The 18,555-nt window shown below is 43.2% G+C and overlaps 4 protein-coding genes across 4 annotated transcripts; all 4 read left to right on the top strand.

The window, feature by feature from the left end:
- The first annotated feature begins 1,640 nt into the window (after window positions 1-1,640).
- On the top strand, window positions 1,641-3,288 carry gja11 (gap junction protein, alpha 11). Its single transcript, XM_068576726.1, has 3 exons — window positions 1,641-1,769; window positions 1,903-2,088; window positions 2,677-3,288. The coding sequence occupies exons 1-3, from the start codon at window positions 1,641-1,643 to the stop codon at window positions 3,286-3,288; spliced, it is 927 nt and encodes a 308-aa protein (XP_068432827.1).
- Window positions 3,289-5,063: 1,775 nt separating this feature from the next.
- On the top strand, window positions 5,064-5,924 carry LOC137785493 (gap junction Cx32.2 protein). The gene has a single exon (XM_068576773.1). The coding sequence runs from the start codon at window positions 5,064-5,066 to the stop codon at window positions 5,922-5,924; it is 861 nt and encodes a 286-aa protein (XP_068432874.1).
- Window positions 5,925-9,188: 3,264 nt separating this feature from the next.
- LOC137785471 (gap junction Cx32.2 protein-like) lies at window positions 9,189-10,566 on the top strand. Its single transcript, XM_068576727.1, has 2 exons — window positions 9,189-9,338; window positions 9,913-10,566. The coding sequence occupies exons 1-2, from the start codon at window positions 9,210-9,212 to the stop codon at window positions 10,564-10,566; spliced, it is 783 nt and encodes a 260-aa protein (XP_068432828.1). The 5' UTR covers window positions 9,189-9,209.
- Window positions 10,567-11,884: 1,318 nt separating this feature from the next.
- On the top strand, window positions 11,885-16,884 carry cunh1orf198 (chromosome unknown C1orf198 homolog). The gene is made up of 6 exons (XM_068577738.1): window positions 11,885-12,224; window positions 12,624-12,674; window positions 13,106-13,228; window positions 13,400-13,567; window positions 14,138-14,506; window positions 15,410-16,884. Exons 1-6 carry the CDS (start codon window positions 11,919-11,921, stop codon window positions 15,464-15,466), a joined length of 1,074 nt encoding a protein of 357 aa, XP_068433839.1. The 5' UTR covers window positions 11,885-11,918; the 3' UTR covers window positions 15,467-16,884.
- The last annotated feature ends 1,671 nt before the right edge of the window (window positions 16,885-18,555 follow it).

Here is an 18,555-nt window from a genome sequence, read left to right as displayed (position 1 = left end):
AAAGTCTCTTTGTAAGCGCACACACTAGCAGGAAATGAACCGAAAGAACCGATATTCTGTTGATAAGCGTTTCCAAGATCAATTTAAACTTTGAGGTCATGATGGCTGAGAAAGCATCTACACCTCCATGACAACATGGCAGACCTCATCTGATGCGGTAGATCGTGTCTTAGAATATTAACCGCTATTAAATTCACCCCGTGTGGTCAAACAGGCATGTTTTGACAACCTGTTGTGCAGGGACATCTTAACCAATAAGCTACAGGAGCGCTCCATCGCAAGAAGCCCCTTGTTCATTTTTGCTAACTCTGCCAGAGCAGCTTCAGTGCTGCTTCTCCAAGTCTGTGGAAAACACGACTGAGGGGAGAAAACGCCATCCTTTCACACACTGGTCCTAAATCTCTGATAGCTGTAGAGTTTGGGCCGCGATCTGTAAAGGGCACGCAAAGTGAATCACAGCCCCCTCGTGCTCATCACACCTCGAGGCGTCTGCATTTGTTTCCTCGCTTATTTATTCAGGTGTGAAGCAGATTGGCCAGCGATACAAGCAACAGGACAAAACAAGGTTTTTAGCAGCCACTCAGGTTCAGTGTTGGGACCGGAGGGTTGTTGTTGTGGTTATGATGGTGTCCTTCCAGATAAGATGCCCAGGAGCCATGAAAGAGCTGCTTCTTCCACACTTTCTGTTTTTCTCGTCCTCCCGAGACATCGCTCTCTTCATTCACCTTTTGTGTGTCGGTATGAACTGGTGAGTTGATTTATTTCTTTTTACACATCTATTCTCTCTGATTTTACATTGTCAGAAAGGAAAAAAATTGTCTATTATACTGTGCATGTACTGGAATTATTATTTAAGTTTACCGGATTTATTTTTGGATGTATGTTGGTGTACAGTTTGGAAAAAGCTAAATAGGCATATGTAGTTTGTAAAAGAAATGTGATTCTTCACAACTAACACGTCAAACAGCTACCAAACAGTCTTGTGTTTGGTCTTGTGAGGATGTGAGACGACGCAATAGGAGAATGCTTCACAAAATACTATTGTTTTGAATAAGAAGAAGAAACAAACAATGCAACACAAGGCAAAACAGGCCTACATGAAATAAACCAAATTCAGAATAAAATGATTCATTATGTGAAAGACACACAATAAACAGAACACTTGCACCAGCCTTATCTACCCAGCCTAGCGAATCTGTATTTCATCTGTATTCGTTCAGTTTGAAAAGGGGCTGAGCTCACAGTCTCTGAATTCAAATTTGCAACGGCAACCAAGGTGAAAGTCTCGGGTTGCAGCAGATAAGTGTGTTTTGGAGATCAGAGTCAGCAGCCGTGGCTTCTACTCGTCTGCAAGAAATGATAAACGTTTGTCCTTGTGAGGAAGTCTGGCTGTTCTGACTTCCACACCCGCAATGATTTCACAAGTATTATTTGCTGTGTTTGTAAAACTGATCTCGCGGTGCTACTCAACTGCTAATGAAAGTAATAAAACCAGGACTACAACCCATTCTCTTTTGGTTCAGCAGTACCAGTGTGCATACTTCTCAACTGGTGCGAGGACATCTTCAGAGATGTCCTCGGTGTCCTCACCTCTTCGTTTTCACCTCCTCCCACAGAAAGCAAGACGACGAGCAACTGAAATGGGCGAATGGGATGTGCTGGGCCGCCTGCTGGATAAAGTGCAGATTCACTCCACGGTGATCGGCAAGGTCTGGCTCACCGTGTTGTTCGTCTTCCGCATCCTGGTCCTGCACACCGGCGCCGACAAGGTCCGGCCTTCCTATTCCCCATTTCAAACAGACTTCACAGCAGTAGCCACAATGTAGGGACCTGTGGATGTCTTGAAACTCCTCCCTCCTGCAGTAGCATATGCATCATCTTGTTTCTCTCCTCTTCCTCTAGGTCTGGGGCGATGAGCAGTCTGACTTCGTCTGCAACAGCAAGCAGCCGGGATGTGAGAACGTCTGCTACGACCGCGCCTTCCCCATCTCTCATGTCCGCTTTTGGGTTCTTCAGATTATTGCCGTGTCCACTCCAAAGTTGCTCTACCTTGGTCACGTCCTCCAAGTGATCCACATTGAGAAGAAGGTGTGTCTCTGCAGTGGATGTAGTAGGACAGGAGAGACTGGTGGATGCTGTTTGTCAGGCACGCCACACCTGTGGTGGCAGAAGCCTGGGCCAGTGACGTAAAAGTGTATTGAATTCATCTTATTTAAGATTACATGTTTACTGTCTGGCAGCTGCTTCCACTTTGTCTGCCTCCTAAGATCCAAAATTAGATTAATACAGCTTTAAAGTGATACTTATCTCAAATCTATATTTTCAGGACCCAAAACTCACTTTTTGTTGGCTTAAAAGGTCTAGTGTTGTATTTAGGAACAGTAGATGTGTCAATTATCAGAGGTTTATAAGTGTCAATACTTCAAAAAAGAAACTCCAAACGCTTCCAAGTTTTAAAGGGGTGAGATAACGCTACTCTCAATAAAAGTTGAGGAATAATTAATTTGGCAAAACTGTTTGAGTCTATATCTCATACATTTCCTGAACTTCCTACCCGGCGGCGGCATCCATCTTTCATCTTCCTCCTAATAGCTTCCAATAGATCTGCAAGTCTTTTTTTTTAATCTTACAAAATGTCCAACTCTTTTTTTCCCCCTCCCGTTCTTCCGAGTCCAGATGAAGGAGAGGATGAAGAAGCAGGCCGAGTTGGACGACCAGGCCGGCCTGTTCCTTCGGAGGGCCTACAAAGTACCCAAGTACACCAAGAGCACCGGCAAGATCAGCATCCGCGGCCGTCTCCTTCGCAGTTACGTCCTCCATCTCGTGGCCAAGATTATCCTGGAAGTTTTGTTCATCGTGGGTCAGTACTTTCTGTACGGCTTCACCCTGCAGGCCGTCTACGTCTGCGAACACTCCCCGTGCAAACACAAGGTGGACTGCTTCCTGTCGAGGCCGACGGAGAAGTCGGTCATCATCTGGTTCATGCTGGCGTCGGCGCTCGTCTCCCTCCTCCTCAGCCTGGTCGAGCTGGTCTACCTGTGCGTGAAAGCCGTGAAGGAGTGCGTGACGAGGAGGCAGGACTACACCGTGACCCCCGTGACGCCGCCGTCTTCGGAGAGGAAAGCTTTTAAAAGCTGCGACGGGACGCTCCAAAATTGTGTCGACCTGGAGCTGGAGCTCCAAGGACGAAAGTCCGGGGTCAACGGGGCCAAAGGCACCGGGGTCACCGAGGCCGCTGTGAATGTGTCGGCTGAGAGCAACGGCTTGGGAGGCGAGGTCCGCATCTGAAGCACGGGGGCCGCGGTCCGTTCGGGGTCCGGTGTTCGTGTGCTTTGGCTTTGGGAAGGAAAGAGAAGGGTGTTTGAGAGAGAAGCCAGCTTCTGTAAACAGTGCCGAGTCACATGCAAAATGTCGCCGAAAGTTACTCTGACATAGTAAAAACAAATGTTTGTTGAAATGTCTTGCAGTTGACAGACCGATTTTGCAAATGTGTTGTTTTTTTTTTACTGATTTTATACAATGTTGATTCAATAAACCTCTCATGTATATGCTTACCTGATTTTGTCAAGTCTTTTTTTTTCATTTGAGAACAACCAACATCCATCTGGACCTTTGAGGGTTTTTTTTTTTACTGATCTATTGTACTCTATATAAAGAGCTCCACTTGTCATAATGCATTTGCTTTTAATGCTGTTTTAAACTTTGTAAACTGAGGATGTATAAAACAGAAAACCTTATTTTGGCGCTGCCATCACAAAACATTGCATTCCTCAAAGCGTGTGTTCATCACAGGAACAGAAACATCTAACAACCAGAGCAAATAGACTGCAAGTGATATTATTTGGAGCACTTTTAAGGAAATATTTGTTTTATTCATACACTTAGCGTCGACTGTTAGCTTGGCTTCGCACGCACACAGGCACAAGATGACCGGCCAGCAAGTCTCTGCCAAAAGGAAGCAGACTTATCCTCTCAAGTTTAATTAGTAACTGGTTATATTTCAGTTGTTCAATCCCATATTTCTTGATGTGACTTCCAACGCGATTCACTTTTTTTTATTACCCATAACCTCACTCACTTTCATTCTATTCAATATGAGCAGCAGTTCAATTCAGCCTGGTTTTAGTGATCGTACACTTTCCCTGTTTATTTTCAAATGCGTGGCCATTAAGCTGCGTGCGATAAACCGAGGACACCTGTCAATTATTACACCTGTCCTCTTGCTCTCAACTTGCTGACAACACACATCAGAAGCCAGATGTGCGTTGCTCAATTCCCTCTTCGGTCCTCAGCCAGCACACTCCAAGGTCCAACTTTAAAGTTAGCGATCCGTCCCAGCCAGAGACAGTCCTTTCTGACCAGGTCAGCAGGTAAGATGCAACTATTGTTCTTCGCTACAGAGCCAACTAATCATTTGCAAATGTAAAGGAAATAGAATGAGGAGGGAATATTTGTTAAGAGCATTATGCCCAATGGAAATGTAGAGTATTCTTTATTTTTCTCTATTAACATATTTGTAAGAAACTGATGTTTTTACTTTTTTTTTTACCCTGACTGTTAATTTCTTAACCAGTATGAATATGACTTAAAGTTCATTAATACTTGTATGAGATTGTTTTTCATGTTTTACAGTCCAGTTTTGCTCACAAGACACGTTTAATATGCTTGTATGTAATCTACGATATTATAAAACATACGCTTTTAAGTTATATTTACAAACTGCTTTTTTTCTTCATTTTCACCTTCTCCATTTTATTTCTTTACCAGCTTATTATGTCGTGGTACTATCATGGCACCGAGTCTTCCATTCAGATTTCTGATCACTGCATGTTTCAGAAAAATATTAACCCGCTAGCGCATTGCCTCTTACATCTCAAATAGCCAGATTCAAGAGGAGAACCAATATTTGATCTACATATAAATAAAACAAAGACTTTTATTTCTTCCAGCAGCAGCTTAACAATTCGATACCAAGTTGTTTCAGATCATTGCAAGCTAAATTAGAAGTTTGTTCTTTCATGTGTTTGTGATCTCAGATCGGTAACTGAAGATCACGGACAAAGATGGGCGACTGGGGATTCCTGTCGGGGCTGCTGGACAAGGTCCAGTCCCACTCCACGGTGATCGGGAAGATCTGGATGAGCGTGCTCTTCCTGTTCAGGATCATGGTTTTGGGCGCCGGTGCTGAGGCCGTCTGGGGCGACGAGCAGTCGGGTTTCGTCTGCAACACGCAGCAGCCCGGTTGCGAGAACGTCTGCTACGATTGGATCTTCCCCATCTCGCACATTCGCTTCTGGGTGCTCCAGATCATCTTCGTCTCCACGCCCACGCTGGTCTACCTGGGCCACGCCGTGCACGTCATCCACAGGGAGAACAAGATGAGGGAGCACCTGTCGAGCCCCGGGGGGTCCCGGGTGCTCAAACAGCCCAAGTACACGGACGAGAAGGGGAAAGTGACGATCAAGGGGAACCTGCTGGGCAGCTACCTGACCCAACTGGTGTTCAAGATCGTCATCGAGGGCGCCTTCATCTTGGGCCAGTACTACCTGTACGGCTTCATCATGGTGCCCATGTTCCCCTGCAGCAAGAAGCCCTGCCCCTTCACGGTGGAGTGCTACATGTCCCGGCCCACAGAGAAGACCATCTTCATCATCTTCATGCTGGTGGTGGCCTGCGTCTCCCTGTTCCTCAACTTCATCGAGGTGTTCTACCTGATCTGCACCAGGGTCCGATGCGGCTCCCGGCCCCGCTCGCACAAGATCACCTCGGCGGAGAACCCCGCCAGCCTGTCGTCTCCCAGGTGGCCGACGACGGAGGACGTGCGCAAGCAGAACAAGATGAACATGGAGCTGGAGGGCAGCCAGAGTATCGGTGGAAGCCTGGATGGAGCCAAAGAGGAGAAGCGACTACTGAGCGGTCACTAAAAAAACACTTTGAGTGTATTGAATGTTCCTTTCAGATTGCTGTCCTCCTTGTTCACACACATATAAGAGACTTAATAAAGAGTTCATTCAAAATGCTTTCGAAAATCCCGGCAGAATATGAAACAGAAGCTTCGTCGCTATATAGACGTCCATAAATCTGATTTTTTGTTTTTTTTAGGGCCACATTGTTGGGATTTTACATATATTTTGTATTATTTAAGAGGAAATCAAATAATGGAAAGCGTGTAATGTTGATCATGCATTTTTGTTCTTCAATACTCATTCGTTAATCTTTTCGTGAGCAGAGTTTTGTCTGTGCCTCGGTTTTGAACGAGTCCTGTATAAGTTATTGCCATGTTCATTATAAAGGACTTGAAACATTTTCGCTCACTGAGCGGTGACGATGATGATGATGATGATGAAGATGATTGTGGTGAACAGTTCCTATTTGTTTGTGTGGTAGTGTTGTTAATAAAAGATTTAAATTTAAGATTTAAAAAAATGTTTCATGACTATAATTGTTTTTCCGTCAAACACCTTACTGTCAAAGAGCTTCATATTTATATAGATATACAGATTTATATTTATATAGATTTATATTTATATAGATAATATAGATTTATTTTTATCAGGTAAAGCTCTCAGGCAAATAACAATTATTTTCATTACTGATGAGTCTGTGGATCTTTTAAGATATTCAGTCTATGAAATTTTAGCAAAGTGTGAAAAATATCCGTCACATTGTGACGGTTTCAAATCAATATAAAATCTGTGTAATATCACTGCAATGGGATGAATAGACAGAATTTATAAAGAACATTTTTAATGATTAAGCAATTAGTCAATCGGTTGCCATTGTCTGCCGCGTGACAGATTAACCATTGCAACTTTATCACAGCATCTGCCTGCAGACAAGGGAGTGGTTGATGGATTGGCATTTATTAGCCACCATTACTGATTCATGAATCATTGCAGTGATTTCATATCAGTCTGAGGACATCAGATACAGACTGTAGAGCTATAAGGGGACAAACACAGCCGTAAAAGCTGCAGCGATCACGAGGACCTGCTCAATATTTTGCAATTCAACACTAAATCCCTTCAACAAAAGCATCTTTGAGGAGCTTATGGTTTTAGATTTGCTCCGTTTGTTTCCGACTTTGTATGAATCACATGAAAAAAAAAGAAGAAAAAAAAACAACCTTCTGTTCACACAGATTCAACAAAAAATGAGCGACGGTCCAATCCTCACGTAGCCCTCACTGCGAGGTTGCATCAGCATGTACGTACGGGTGAACGTGTTGTTGCCGATTCCCCTTTGGCCCCTGCACTTCCATCCCAAATACAATATGCAAGCTTCATGCAGATTTAACTATGAAGTAGCACTAATAGAAGAACCAGACCTGAGTAAGAAGGAACAAAAGCATCAAACATCTGGAGAAAAATAACAAGCACCATCATTTCATTTATAGCACTGCCAATCATTAACCCGCACAATCTTGTCAGTGCTCTCGGCCCAAATTGTCCACTTGGCGACAGCTCACATGTTGCGCAGTTTCATCTAATCTAAAGTTCAAGGTACCGTAGGAAGGCTTGGTTTGGTTCACTGGCTCTCTATCATTCATCTCCACAGCTGGTGACCGTCTGTTGGTCTGCACCGAGGCCTTAAAATCAAAGGTAAAGTGTGAGATTACTTTGTTTTGAATGTATTTATTTTGCTGCACACGATACACAATGTAATGAATTCCATCTTAAATGTAACGGTATTACTGCTGGAAGACTTTCCACTACCTCAACGCTGTCGCATGATGGATCTATTTTAGGAGTGTTTTTGCTTCAGCACAGTCTTCTAAGAGTGTTCATACGCGTGCATGTGTGTGTGTGTGTGTGTGTGTGTGCGTGCGTGCGTGTGTGTTTGGGAGTACAGAGCAGTGGTGGAAGAAGTACTTCAGTGAAAGTAGCAGTATCACAGTGTAGAAATACTTTGTGGGAAAATACAAAAGTCCTGAATTTAAAATTGTACTTGAGTAAAAGTACAAAAGTATGAGAGCATCAATGTGTACTTATGGCATGCAAAGTAAAAGTATTTATTATGCAGAATAATACGGTATATATTATATTACTGCATGATAACTATTAGTGCTTTTAATTAATGTGTTTATCATTCTAATCAAGCAGTTGGTAAAGGTGGAGCTATTTTTTCATATGATGCATGGTTATATTGATATCAACGTAGATATCAATACATTTTATCTTACATTCCTATAAACTATAATACATAGTCATTTAGCCATGTATTGTTTTTTGGAATATAAATCTGAATATGAAAGTAACTAAAGATGTCAAATAAATGTAGGGGAGTAAAAAGTACAATATTTCCCACAGAGATGTCGTAGAGTAGAAGTAAGTAAATGGAAATACTCAAGTAAAGTAGAAGTACCTCAAACATTTACTCAAGTACAGTCAAGTAAATGTCACATTCCACCAGTGGTGCAGAGAAACTCAGGAAAAAAAATGCCTGACCCTCCAGACAGATGCATTTTTCATAATCAATGAGGGTAGAAAATCCATATTATCTTCACATTTTCTTGGGATTCGAAGCTCTTGGCAATGCGTACACACACAATATTATATTTAAAAGTTGTCTCAATGAAGTCATGATGTGTAGTTAGGATACACTAAAAAAGGGCTTTTCTTCAAATAATAATAATATTATTATTATTACATATATATATTTGTAGCAGTTAAAAGGCTTACAGAAACATTTTTGGAATATAAATTGCTCCCCAATCCTTAGATATAATCCCATAAAGTGAGATAGTGTGAGATAAGTCTCCGTTACGGATTGTTTTTTATGGCTCTCTGTTTACGTTCAGATCTTCATGTGAGGGTTTTTACAACATGGAATTGTGTCTACTCAGCAGACTTTCTGCTGTTGTTCACAATGTTTTACGCTCAATGTTAATCTATAATCACGACCCAAAAGCACCCAGTGCCGTGTGTTAAAAACACCAAGATGCCTTGTCCCATCATTTTGTGCTTTATGTAATATAGAGACTAAAATATCATGGCTTAAATGACCAAGTTAAGACTGAAATAAACAACAAAATACTCATTACGTTTTTACAAATTATGCTTTTCTTCTCAAACACTTCATACAAATTCACCAGTTTTCACTTTGGACATGCCGGGAATATTATAAATTAACTGTGCAATGATGAAAGGAGGGATTTTTTATTATCTAAAATATTATTTTATTTGCTTTCTCCTATCAGATCAGAGACCATGGGCGAGTGGGGTTTTCTGTCCTCTCTGCTGGACAAGGTCCAGTCCCACTCCACCGTCATCGGGAAGGTCTGGCTCATCGTGCTTTTCATCTTCAGGATCATGATCCTTGGAGCTGGAGCAGAGAAGGTCTCCTTCTTTTTGTTCAAAGTGTATTTATTTGTCTCGCTTTTCCTCACTGATGAACTCCTGAATCACTTTTATGCGACGTTAAGAGCTTGTATATGAAACGCTGCCCTCTGGTGGCCGAAGCCCACAGCTCAATCCACCCCCGACTGGGCTCAATAACAAATGATCAGGCTTTATAATTATAATAAAGAAGTTTTGACACATTTTCAAATAAAGAAATATCTTTATCTTTACTGCGTATGTTACAAAGAGGTGCACAGCCTGGAGGCTATCCCAGCATGCATTGGGCAAGAGAGTATAAATCCAGTCTGCTTAATTAGCCTGCTTACAAAAAAACCAATAGAGCTTTGACTCTGACTTAAAAGGTGAGTCTTATTGTTTTTAGAAACACAACAACGTATCTTCAGAGTGACATTGTGTCGCCTGCTTGTTTATCATTCAGCTGTTATCAACACAATTATCTAATCACACCAGTGGGTTCAGCCAGATGTGTTACGCAAACTCAAATAAAATGCCTTTATGTCACTTCACCTGACATATCTAATGATGTTAACTTCTCACCTGGACATTGCAGGTGTGGGGAGATGAACAGTCGAACATGGTTTGCAACACCAAGCAGCCTGGTTGCAAGAACGTCTGCTACGACCAGGCCTTCCCGATCTCACACATCCGGTTCTGGGTCCTCCAGATTATTTTTGTGTCAACTCCAACGCTGATCTACCTCGGCCACGTCCTCCACATTATCCACAAGGAAAATAAGATGAGGGAGCACATGGCGACCCACTCCAGGAGCGAAGTCGTCAAATATCCAAAGTACTCCGACGACAAAGGCCACGTCGAGATTAAAGGCGACCTTCTGGGAAACTACATGACCTCCATATTTTTCAGAATCGTCCTGGAGGTAGCGTTCATCGTGGGGCAATATTACCTGTACGGGTTCATCATGGACCCGAGAGTCGTCTGCAACCGAGCCCCCTGTCCCTTCGTTGTAGAGTGCTACATGTCTCGCCCCACGGAGAAGACCATCTTCATCATCTTCATGCTCGTCGTGGCCTGCATCTCTCTCGTGCTCAACGTGGCCGAGATCTTCTACCTGGCGTGCGCTCGCTCATCCAGGCGAAAGGAGAAGAAAGAGCCGGCCATTGCCCTTCACATGCGTTCAAACGGCGAGCGTCTGGTGAATCACGAGAAGCTCAGCCTCCGTGATGTCAGCCAAAGCACAGCCTGAAGAAGGCTCCAGAGATCCATCAGGCAACAAAAAGGAAAAAAAAGTAATGAAAATGTCGAGCAATTGTGTAAAACTACACTAAGCGTTATTTATTTATGTAATGCAACAAAACAAAAAAATCATATCAGTGATGCAAATTTGGAAATACTTATGGAAATTGAAAAAGTACTTAAGAATAATGGAATATATAAAGGTACTGTATCACTAAAGAACACTTTTAAACATTGTACAAAAAGTGAACTTTTGAGATTTAATTTGGTTCTTGCTTTGTGTTTTGTACTTAGCGCGACATATTTTTGGCTATTGTCGCCCAAGTGGCACATTGTTGTCTCTCCGCTGTGGTCTGACCCAATGAGCTGTGTCCCGGGACCGGTTTGTATTGACTGAAAGCCATACAAGTTTTGTTGTTGTTGCTCTAAAGTCGTGTGTACAGTTCGTACTTATCAGTTTCTTCTGAATATTATTACATTTGCAGGCATGACTTGTAGGACTGTAAATATTTTAATAACAAATTGTTCCTTTGTTTCATGTTTTGTATGTGAATATGACATGTGCATGTGTTTGTATCTAACCGTAAAAAATAATAAAATTAATAAATTGGAATGTTTAGTCAATTTTTAGTGCAAATATTTCAAGCTGGTTCAGTTTCATGATGTGTTTTTTTTATGATTCATCACATTTAACATTCTATAAATCATTGATTCATATACATCATTTTTTTTAATCAACAAAATTAGAAAATTAGTGTTTTGTTATTACACTATTCTGGTGTAAAATCTCCGATCATAGTAATTTGATCACAATAATCACACTGCAAGTTAAATCTCAAGTACATTTTCTAGAGATTCACTCAAGAACCCGGTGTCCCCCAGTGCAGGTTCATGAATTCATTTTATAATGCTGTATGTGTTCTGGTCTGGATAAGCAACTGTTTACTAATGCAATCTTACTTTGTTGACATTGACTCAGGGTTTAGCAGCTCAAGAGGCAGATAAACAAGAGCTAAAAAAAAGTGCACCTACTTTCGACAGTCGTGTTGCAGTTGAATTCAACAGTACGATTTTGCTGCTCCATAACTTTTGGATGTGTAGCTAAATAAGTAACAGTTTGCCGACAAGTTCCCCGTGTCAACCTAAAAGGCCATAATGTCAATGAGCTTTTAGGTCCTCCCCAATTAAGGCATTTCAGCACCAACCTGTTGGTGCAGCGCCATACCATATCATACCACTAGATGGCGCAGCTAACCCGTCCAACTGTGCTCGAACGTGGCCCCGCCCACCGCCCACTCGGCCCCGCCCACCAGCTTCCTTCTCTTCCTCACACAATAAACAACAGCTGGAAAGCAGCTAAAGATGGCCGCCGCGACCATGGCGGGGCTCGACGCCCACAGGATGGAGGAAAAGAAGTTCGAGTACTTCTCCTCTATCAACTCCATGGCGCGGAAGATCATGCAGGAGAGGAAGACCATTGAGGCCAAGCACGGCCCGTCCTGGGAGAAGATGACGCCGCAGGAGCAGGACAGCGCCATTGACAACGGGATGATGGATCCTCACATCCAAGCCCGATACGCCATGCACAGAGTCGAGCGCGACGACGTGGTCTGCTACCCGAAACTGCTCATTCAAACGGGCCAGAAGATAGTTCATTTCGGCGAGGAGGTACTTAGACCGCGTTTTAAATGCTATGGCATGGCTTTGTGTGTGTTTTTAGAGCCCACAGTGGCCCGTGTTGTTAGCCGCGTACGTTAGCCACGTAGCGAAACGCATAACTACGTCATTGTTGGCTTCCTGGTATGTTACGTGCGAGCTGCCGTTTGAAGTGGCATTTAGTCACAATCACAAACTGATAAATAAATATATATCAATATCTACTTACAATAGGCTCATATTAATGACGTGTGTGTGTTCGGTTCATGTTGTTGTGTTTTTGCTGCTTAAGATGTAAATAATGTCGGCTTTAGTCTTAGGTATGGTATAAGCTTCATTGTCATCATGCTTATTATGCAATTTAAGGAAAGCCCTGGGTGTGTCAGTTGAAACTGATGTGTTTGTGTGCAGGATATCACCTGGCAAGATGAGCACTCCGCCCCCTTCTCCTGGGAGACGAAGGTAATTATATCAGTATTCAATATTTAGTTTGAGTCTTGCACAATCTTGTCATGCTACAACTAGTTGTTGTTGTTGTTTTTGTTGACAAAATGTTCCCGAATTAATTGTGTAGGCTGTACAAATGTCAGAATAGTAATAATCCCACTGGCGAGCCAATTTTCAACATCTTTCCAAATAATTGAATCATCCATCCCATTTAAGACCCAAACAACGTTTAGCATTGTTGCTGGATAATTTACTTTAATGATTACTCAATTATTATAATGGTCAGCAATTCCCTTGTCATTCCAGGACTTATGTGTTGTTGTATGAAGTTAGCAAACACGTCTATTTATATCCTTCCTTTTGATCCCTGCGATTACATCACCCAACACTTGGTTGATTTTCTGCCTGAAATGTGCATGTGAGACATTGGTGCTTCCCTCTTTCAGAGCCAGTTGGACTTCAGCTTGACGTTGGGCCCTGCGGACCAGGGGCTCTCCGCCTCGCAGGCCGACCCGAAGGCAAAGGTTCCTCATTCAAGCCAGCTCGGCAAGAGCACGCCAGGAGTTAAGGTATGATAAGGACAGCACTGTTGGCGTGTTTAAATGGCCCTTATCTCCAGTAGGAGATGCTTTTTCGAATGACCCTTTACCTTAATAAAAATCTCAATCGCAAGGAATAAGACACTGTCCCAGGAATTTTACTAAAGCGGCAAATCTTTGTGTTATTGTGCGACTGTGAAGGTGTCCGTCAGTGAGGTACGGAGGCCGGAAGAAGAGTCGTCTTTCTGGAAGATCAGCGCCGAGAGGTCCAGGCTGGAGGGAGAGCAAGCCGACTTCCAGTCCCTCACCCCCAGCCAGATCAAGTCCCTCGAGAAAGGAGAGAAATCCCTCCCCTCCTACCTCCGACAGGTAATTGCTGAAACCTTTCGCGCTTCTCTGTCCGGTGACGTTTTCAGTTCAAGCTGCAGCCACCGTTTGTTTGTTCCCGCATTTTGGCACGAGCGTGGTGGCATTTAGGGTCTTGACAGTTCCTAACAAACAACAGATTAAAAGCCAGCTCCCCAACACTTGTCCCTTTTTTCTTATCGAGCCGTGCATCCGGAAATAGAGTCTAGCCTGAAGCCGAGATGGCTGGCATCTGTGAAGCCTCCTCAAGTGTCGGAGAAGCAGATGGCGAATGCAGTCCAAAGAGAAAACAATGATATGAATGTCTATATTGCTTCTGAACGTTCTACTTTGCTGCTCTTCCTTTTCTAGCTTTGTGCGCATTTGTTGTTGCTGGGGCTTTTCTATTTTCATTCGATCCACATCAATCGCCTTTGTAGCTTGTCATGATCATGCAAGAACTTCAAGGAAATGTCAACAAATATTGTTGCTTTTCTACCGCTTTAAATTAAATCTTAAACATACTTTGAAAATCTTACATTTTCTTTCCCAGTGACCTTGATAATGTCAACAATAAATATAATTTTTCCACAGGAGACCACTGTCACCACCAAGGAGCACGAGGCAGTAGACCCCCACCCTCCAGCTCCCACCAGGTCCACCAAGCCCCGAGCGCCCAAACCCCCCGCCCCCCACCCTCCCATCGCGATCCCCATCGCTATCCCCGTTGCTGTGAGCGCAACACCTGCGTCCATCTCCATCTCGCCAAACCCGCCGCCCCCTGTCAGCGTGTCGTCGTCGGTGGCCGGATGGGAGCGCTCTCAGAGCACCCTGCCGTCGGTCGGTAACACCGTGGACGAAGTGTTCTCCTCCAGCATGATGTCCAAGCCCTCCCACCACCCCGCCAGGGTGGAGAAAGAGAAGGAGGACGACGGTTCATCCGCCAGCCCCACCTTTGCCCAGGTGAGTTCTGAAATATATATATATTTGTGTGTGTGTACAGATTGGATAAGGTGAGGGATGCTGTTTCACAGTCTTGTGGCTACTACAGGAAGTGAGCGTTTTTATATTGTGTACCTTGACAATATGCATTGACTGCTGTGAGTATGAATTAAATCTGTGGGGCAACAAAAGTGCATTTATAGTGACATTAAGAAGCGATGATGAAGGTTTAGAGTTCAGAAAATCTACCTTAAAAGTGCTCGACTGTTACCTGTGGGGAGCTGCATATGTCTACTCTGAAAATAAAAGGTGACATCACAATGTGGCCAATAATGCAACGTGTCTTTTTTAAATGACTTTCGGCATTTGTTTAGTCCAAAATGTATTTTATAGACCCACAGGAGTTCTTCATCTATCCCACGCTTTCTACAGGCCGCTTTTACAACTGCAGTTCGGTTTTCTACATTGTTGCCTCTTAGTTTTGGTCTTTTTCCTGTTCAGACAGACTTAATAAACACTAAATAGGAGCTGTAAATATTTAGTTAAGATCAGTAGGTGGATTAATGCTAAAAAACTAAACTCATACAGTCCTGCGGATGGAGCTAAACCAAACCTTTCAGTCGCTCTCTGGTTGTTTAGTCTGCAGCCGAGTTTGATTCTCTGCTCTCACACCGGCCCAAACAAACACAACCTCGCGGGTTTAAAAGCATCCTGACATGTAAGAAGGAAGAATGTGACAGAACGTCTTTGTCCTTTTAGGAAAATAAAATGGGACAATTCTTGAGATGCAGTTAAAAGAGGGTCCAGTTAAATTAGTCCTATGTAGACGGAATGAACAAGAGTAAATACATTTAAAAAAAACAACTATTGTTTCTAATAGCCATTTCAATAAACTGTGTCTCTTTCTCCCTCCCGCTCCCTCAGTACAACACGAACAACAATCTCCTGAAGACTGGATTTGACTTCTTAGACAACTGGTAAACCACAGCCGAGACCATCCACCGCTATGAATGAATCATCATCACCACTCTAAAGAAGGACCACACTGCCACGACCACAGACATCCATGTTGAATGAACAGCACGCCAGTCTTTAGAATGACCACATTTATATTGTTGTAATTATCTTCAGTGGCTTGTTAAGGCATTATATCACCGCCCGTGTGCTGGTGTCCCCCTCCTCTCTCTCTTAATCAGGTTTTCGATTTCTTGCCAAACGCACCTCGTGCCCACTCAGTGCAGAGTGAGCCGGGGTTGTGCTCCCCCTGGCTGTGCATTCACACTGCGATGACACAAGTTTGGACCGGCGTCAACATGTGATTTAGGAATATTCACGCTTTTACCCCAAAGGCTGTCAAATAAAAGTGCAAATAAATAAACTTGAGGGGAGAGGCGGTACGAAAACCCCAATGCTCTTCTTTTATCAACGCCAACAGAAAGTTAAGTCGTGGATACTTTTTCTCACGTGACATTAGCCAAAGACGTCCGTGGTGACCGGTCTGCAGTGTGAGTGCACGGTAACGGTGTGACTTGGCCGCCTTCACGTGTAACCTTTAGACACTAACCTAGCAAGCGAGAACGTATTTTGTAGCATAAGCATGTCAAATTTCCATGTGTGCGAAACACTAGAACACTCATCCGTCTTTTGTGTTTGTCCTTTTTGTTACGAAGATGTAGCTCTCTAATGTGCTTTTATTTATACGTACCTCTATATATTCCTATAAACCTAAGAGTTTTACAGTTGCAGTGCGCCGTGCTGCAGTTTCTCTCGGCCCACATGGTGCAACTACTACAGGCGATGTTCCTACTGCTTATGGAGTTCTTGGATTATCGTGGGATTTTTAAAGGATGTCCGGGTGGGGAATATAGCGGGATTTTACCGTTGCTTGACTTTCTAGAAATGAAACCGAATGTACTTTCCAACATTCACACGTCACTGAATTAGATGGTGGGTTAAATTTAAGTGGAAACCAAACTGAAACCAAAAAGAACGGCCGTGGAAGTGCTTGAACTAAAAGGAAACCTCATGGACTGAATGTCGAGGCCGCTTTGGGAACCTGTCATGGATGTCCTGTATAGATTTAGTGTCTCCACAACGCTCCATCACCACGCTGCCCCTCCCAACCGCCACCTTGAACGTCAAACAAGTGCAGAGCAGAGCTAGTGTGCATTTATAGTGAAAAAGACGCAGTCGACCGTCGCGTTTTAGATAAATAGGCCGGCATGTCGTGATTTGTACCACATCTGAAATCCGGTTTACACGATTAGAGTACTATTTTACTGAATTTTATATTTATTGGCTGATTGTATCTTAAGCTATACTTGTATATTGCACTCATGCATTTTGAGGTCAAATATGGGAAGGAAGTAATTAAATAAAAGTCAAACCTGTTTTTGGTCTTTTGTCTTTTTTCCTGTGAAATGACTCCTCCCTCCACTCCAAATTTCTGCAGAATTTCTCCAGAGAGGAAAGAAGAGGTCAGGAGTGTCTGTTATGGTTACACATGCAACATCAGTCGAAGATTGTTTTGCATTCTTGTCGACCTCCGTGACAAAGATCCCTCCAGCTGTAATTCCTACCAGATCCAAAATGCCATTTCAGAAAGGAGGAGGAGGAGGAGGAGGAGGAGGGATGGGTGTCTGGTGCTCAGAGGAAACTTTGTGCTGTTCAGTTGAACAACACATTGGCCCACTTTAGAATAACCAGACCTCATTTGACTGTCTGCCTCAGGCCCAAAGCAGCAAAGTATGTTTCAGACATGATGTGTGCTGTAACGTGAGCGAGCACAGCTGGACAGTGGTGACATAACGTGCGAGGGTATCTTCTGGACGGTTTCTCAGGTGAACAGTGGGCGTAAGACTTTGAGTGAGACCGGGCCTTGTGCAGAGGTGTATGTTTTAAACTACGTTGCCCTGTCTCGTCCTAGTCCTCCGTGTCAGTTTTGTAGAATCCAACGGGGGTAAAATAATCCAGTATAGCATCTATTGCATTGAAGACGGTAAGAATTATTATAAAACTTGTAGTCTTCAGCCCCAACAAGGTGATGTCACTGCTCCCTGAGCCACGAAAGGCTTTTAAAAAAGCATTTTTCTATTTCCGCTTCTACAATCCGACACCTGTAAACACATTGTGTAAAATTCCCTTTTTTTCATTTTGACTAGATCACAATGTGTGTGTTACTAAAGCGCTAGTTATTCATAATCGTAGGCCTTTAAACCGGCCAGAGAAGATTTTTCACATGAGAACAAAATCCGCCACACGCGGATTGAATCTAAATATATCCTGTATCGGCGTTGGTCTTCACTGTATGTTTGTGTTCATCATCCCTCGCTGAACTGTGGCAGCTTTGTTTAGTCCAACCGCCTCGCGGCGGCAGCGCCCCACACCTCCTCGCTCTGAAGGGCTGCTTTGTGCTCCCTCTCACTTTTTCTCTGCCAAAATGTTTGAGTGAATGAAAAACCATTGCACGGTATTGAGCGCAGAGCGGTTATTTATGTTCCCTAATGTCTAATGAGATGTGACGGATTATTAAACCGTACTGATCGGACTGACACGGAGTTAGCTTTGCACCACACTGACGCTCTGTCCTGTTTTGGAGGCCTCGTGACGGTCTGAGAGGTCGGCAGGTAGTTGTACATGTAATCGAGTCGTCCACGTTTTCTGTACTGATGGCAATGGAGCATGGGGGGGAGAGCAAAGTATCTGCATTTCAGTCTTATATTATATGCACAATTAGACAAATGTGGAACCAAACAGTCATTTCATTTCATTCATTGTATTCTTGTGGACAGCAATACCGAAGAGATGTGTTGGGGATTTGATGGAGTGCTTTTAAATGTAATGCTCAACCATTAAAAAATATATAGTATATAACACTTCATCATTGTTATTATCAACCATTCTCTCGCTGAATCGTTTGGTTTATTAAATTTCAGTTGATTGACAACTCCATTAATTGACAGTTACTTTCTTTGATCCACAACAACCACTACAGTCAAAACAAGGGAACACACGTTTACCCCCAGACTCTTTGTTTGTCCAGTCTGAAGTCTGGAAAAAGGTTTTGGCGT

This window comes from Clinocottus analis, unplaced genomic scaffold (genome assembly GCF_023055335.1).
Source record: "Clinocottus analis isolate CAN_PGR_092001 unplaced genomic scaffold, fCliAna1.0.p SCAF_15, whole genome shotgun sequence".
NCBI lineage: Eukaryota > Metazoa > Chordata > Actinopteri > Perciformes > Cottidae > Clinocottus > Clinocottus analis.
Note: the sequence above shows the minus strand (reverse complement) of the source record. Positions and strands in the feature narration are given on the sequence as shown.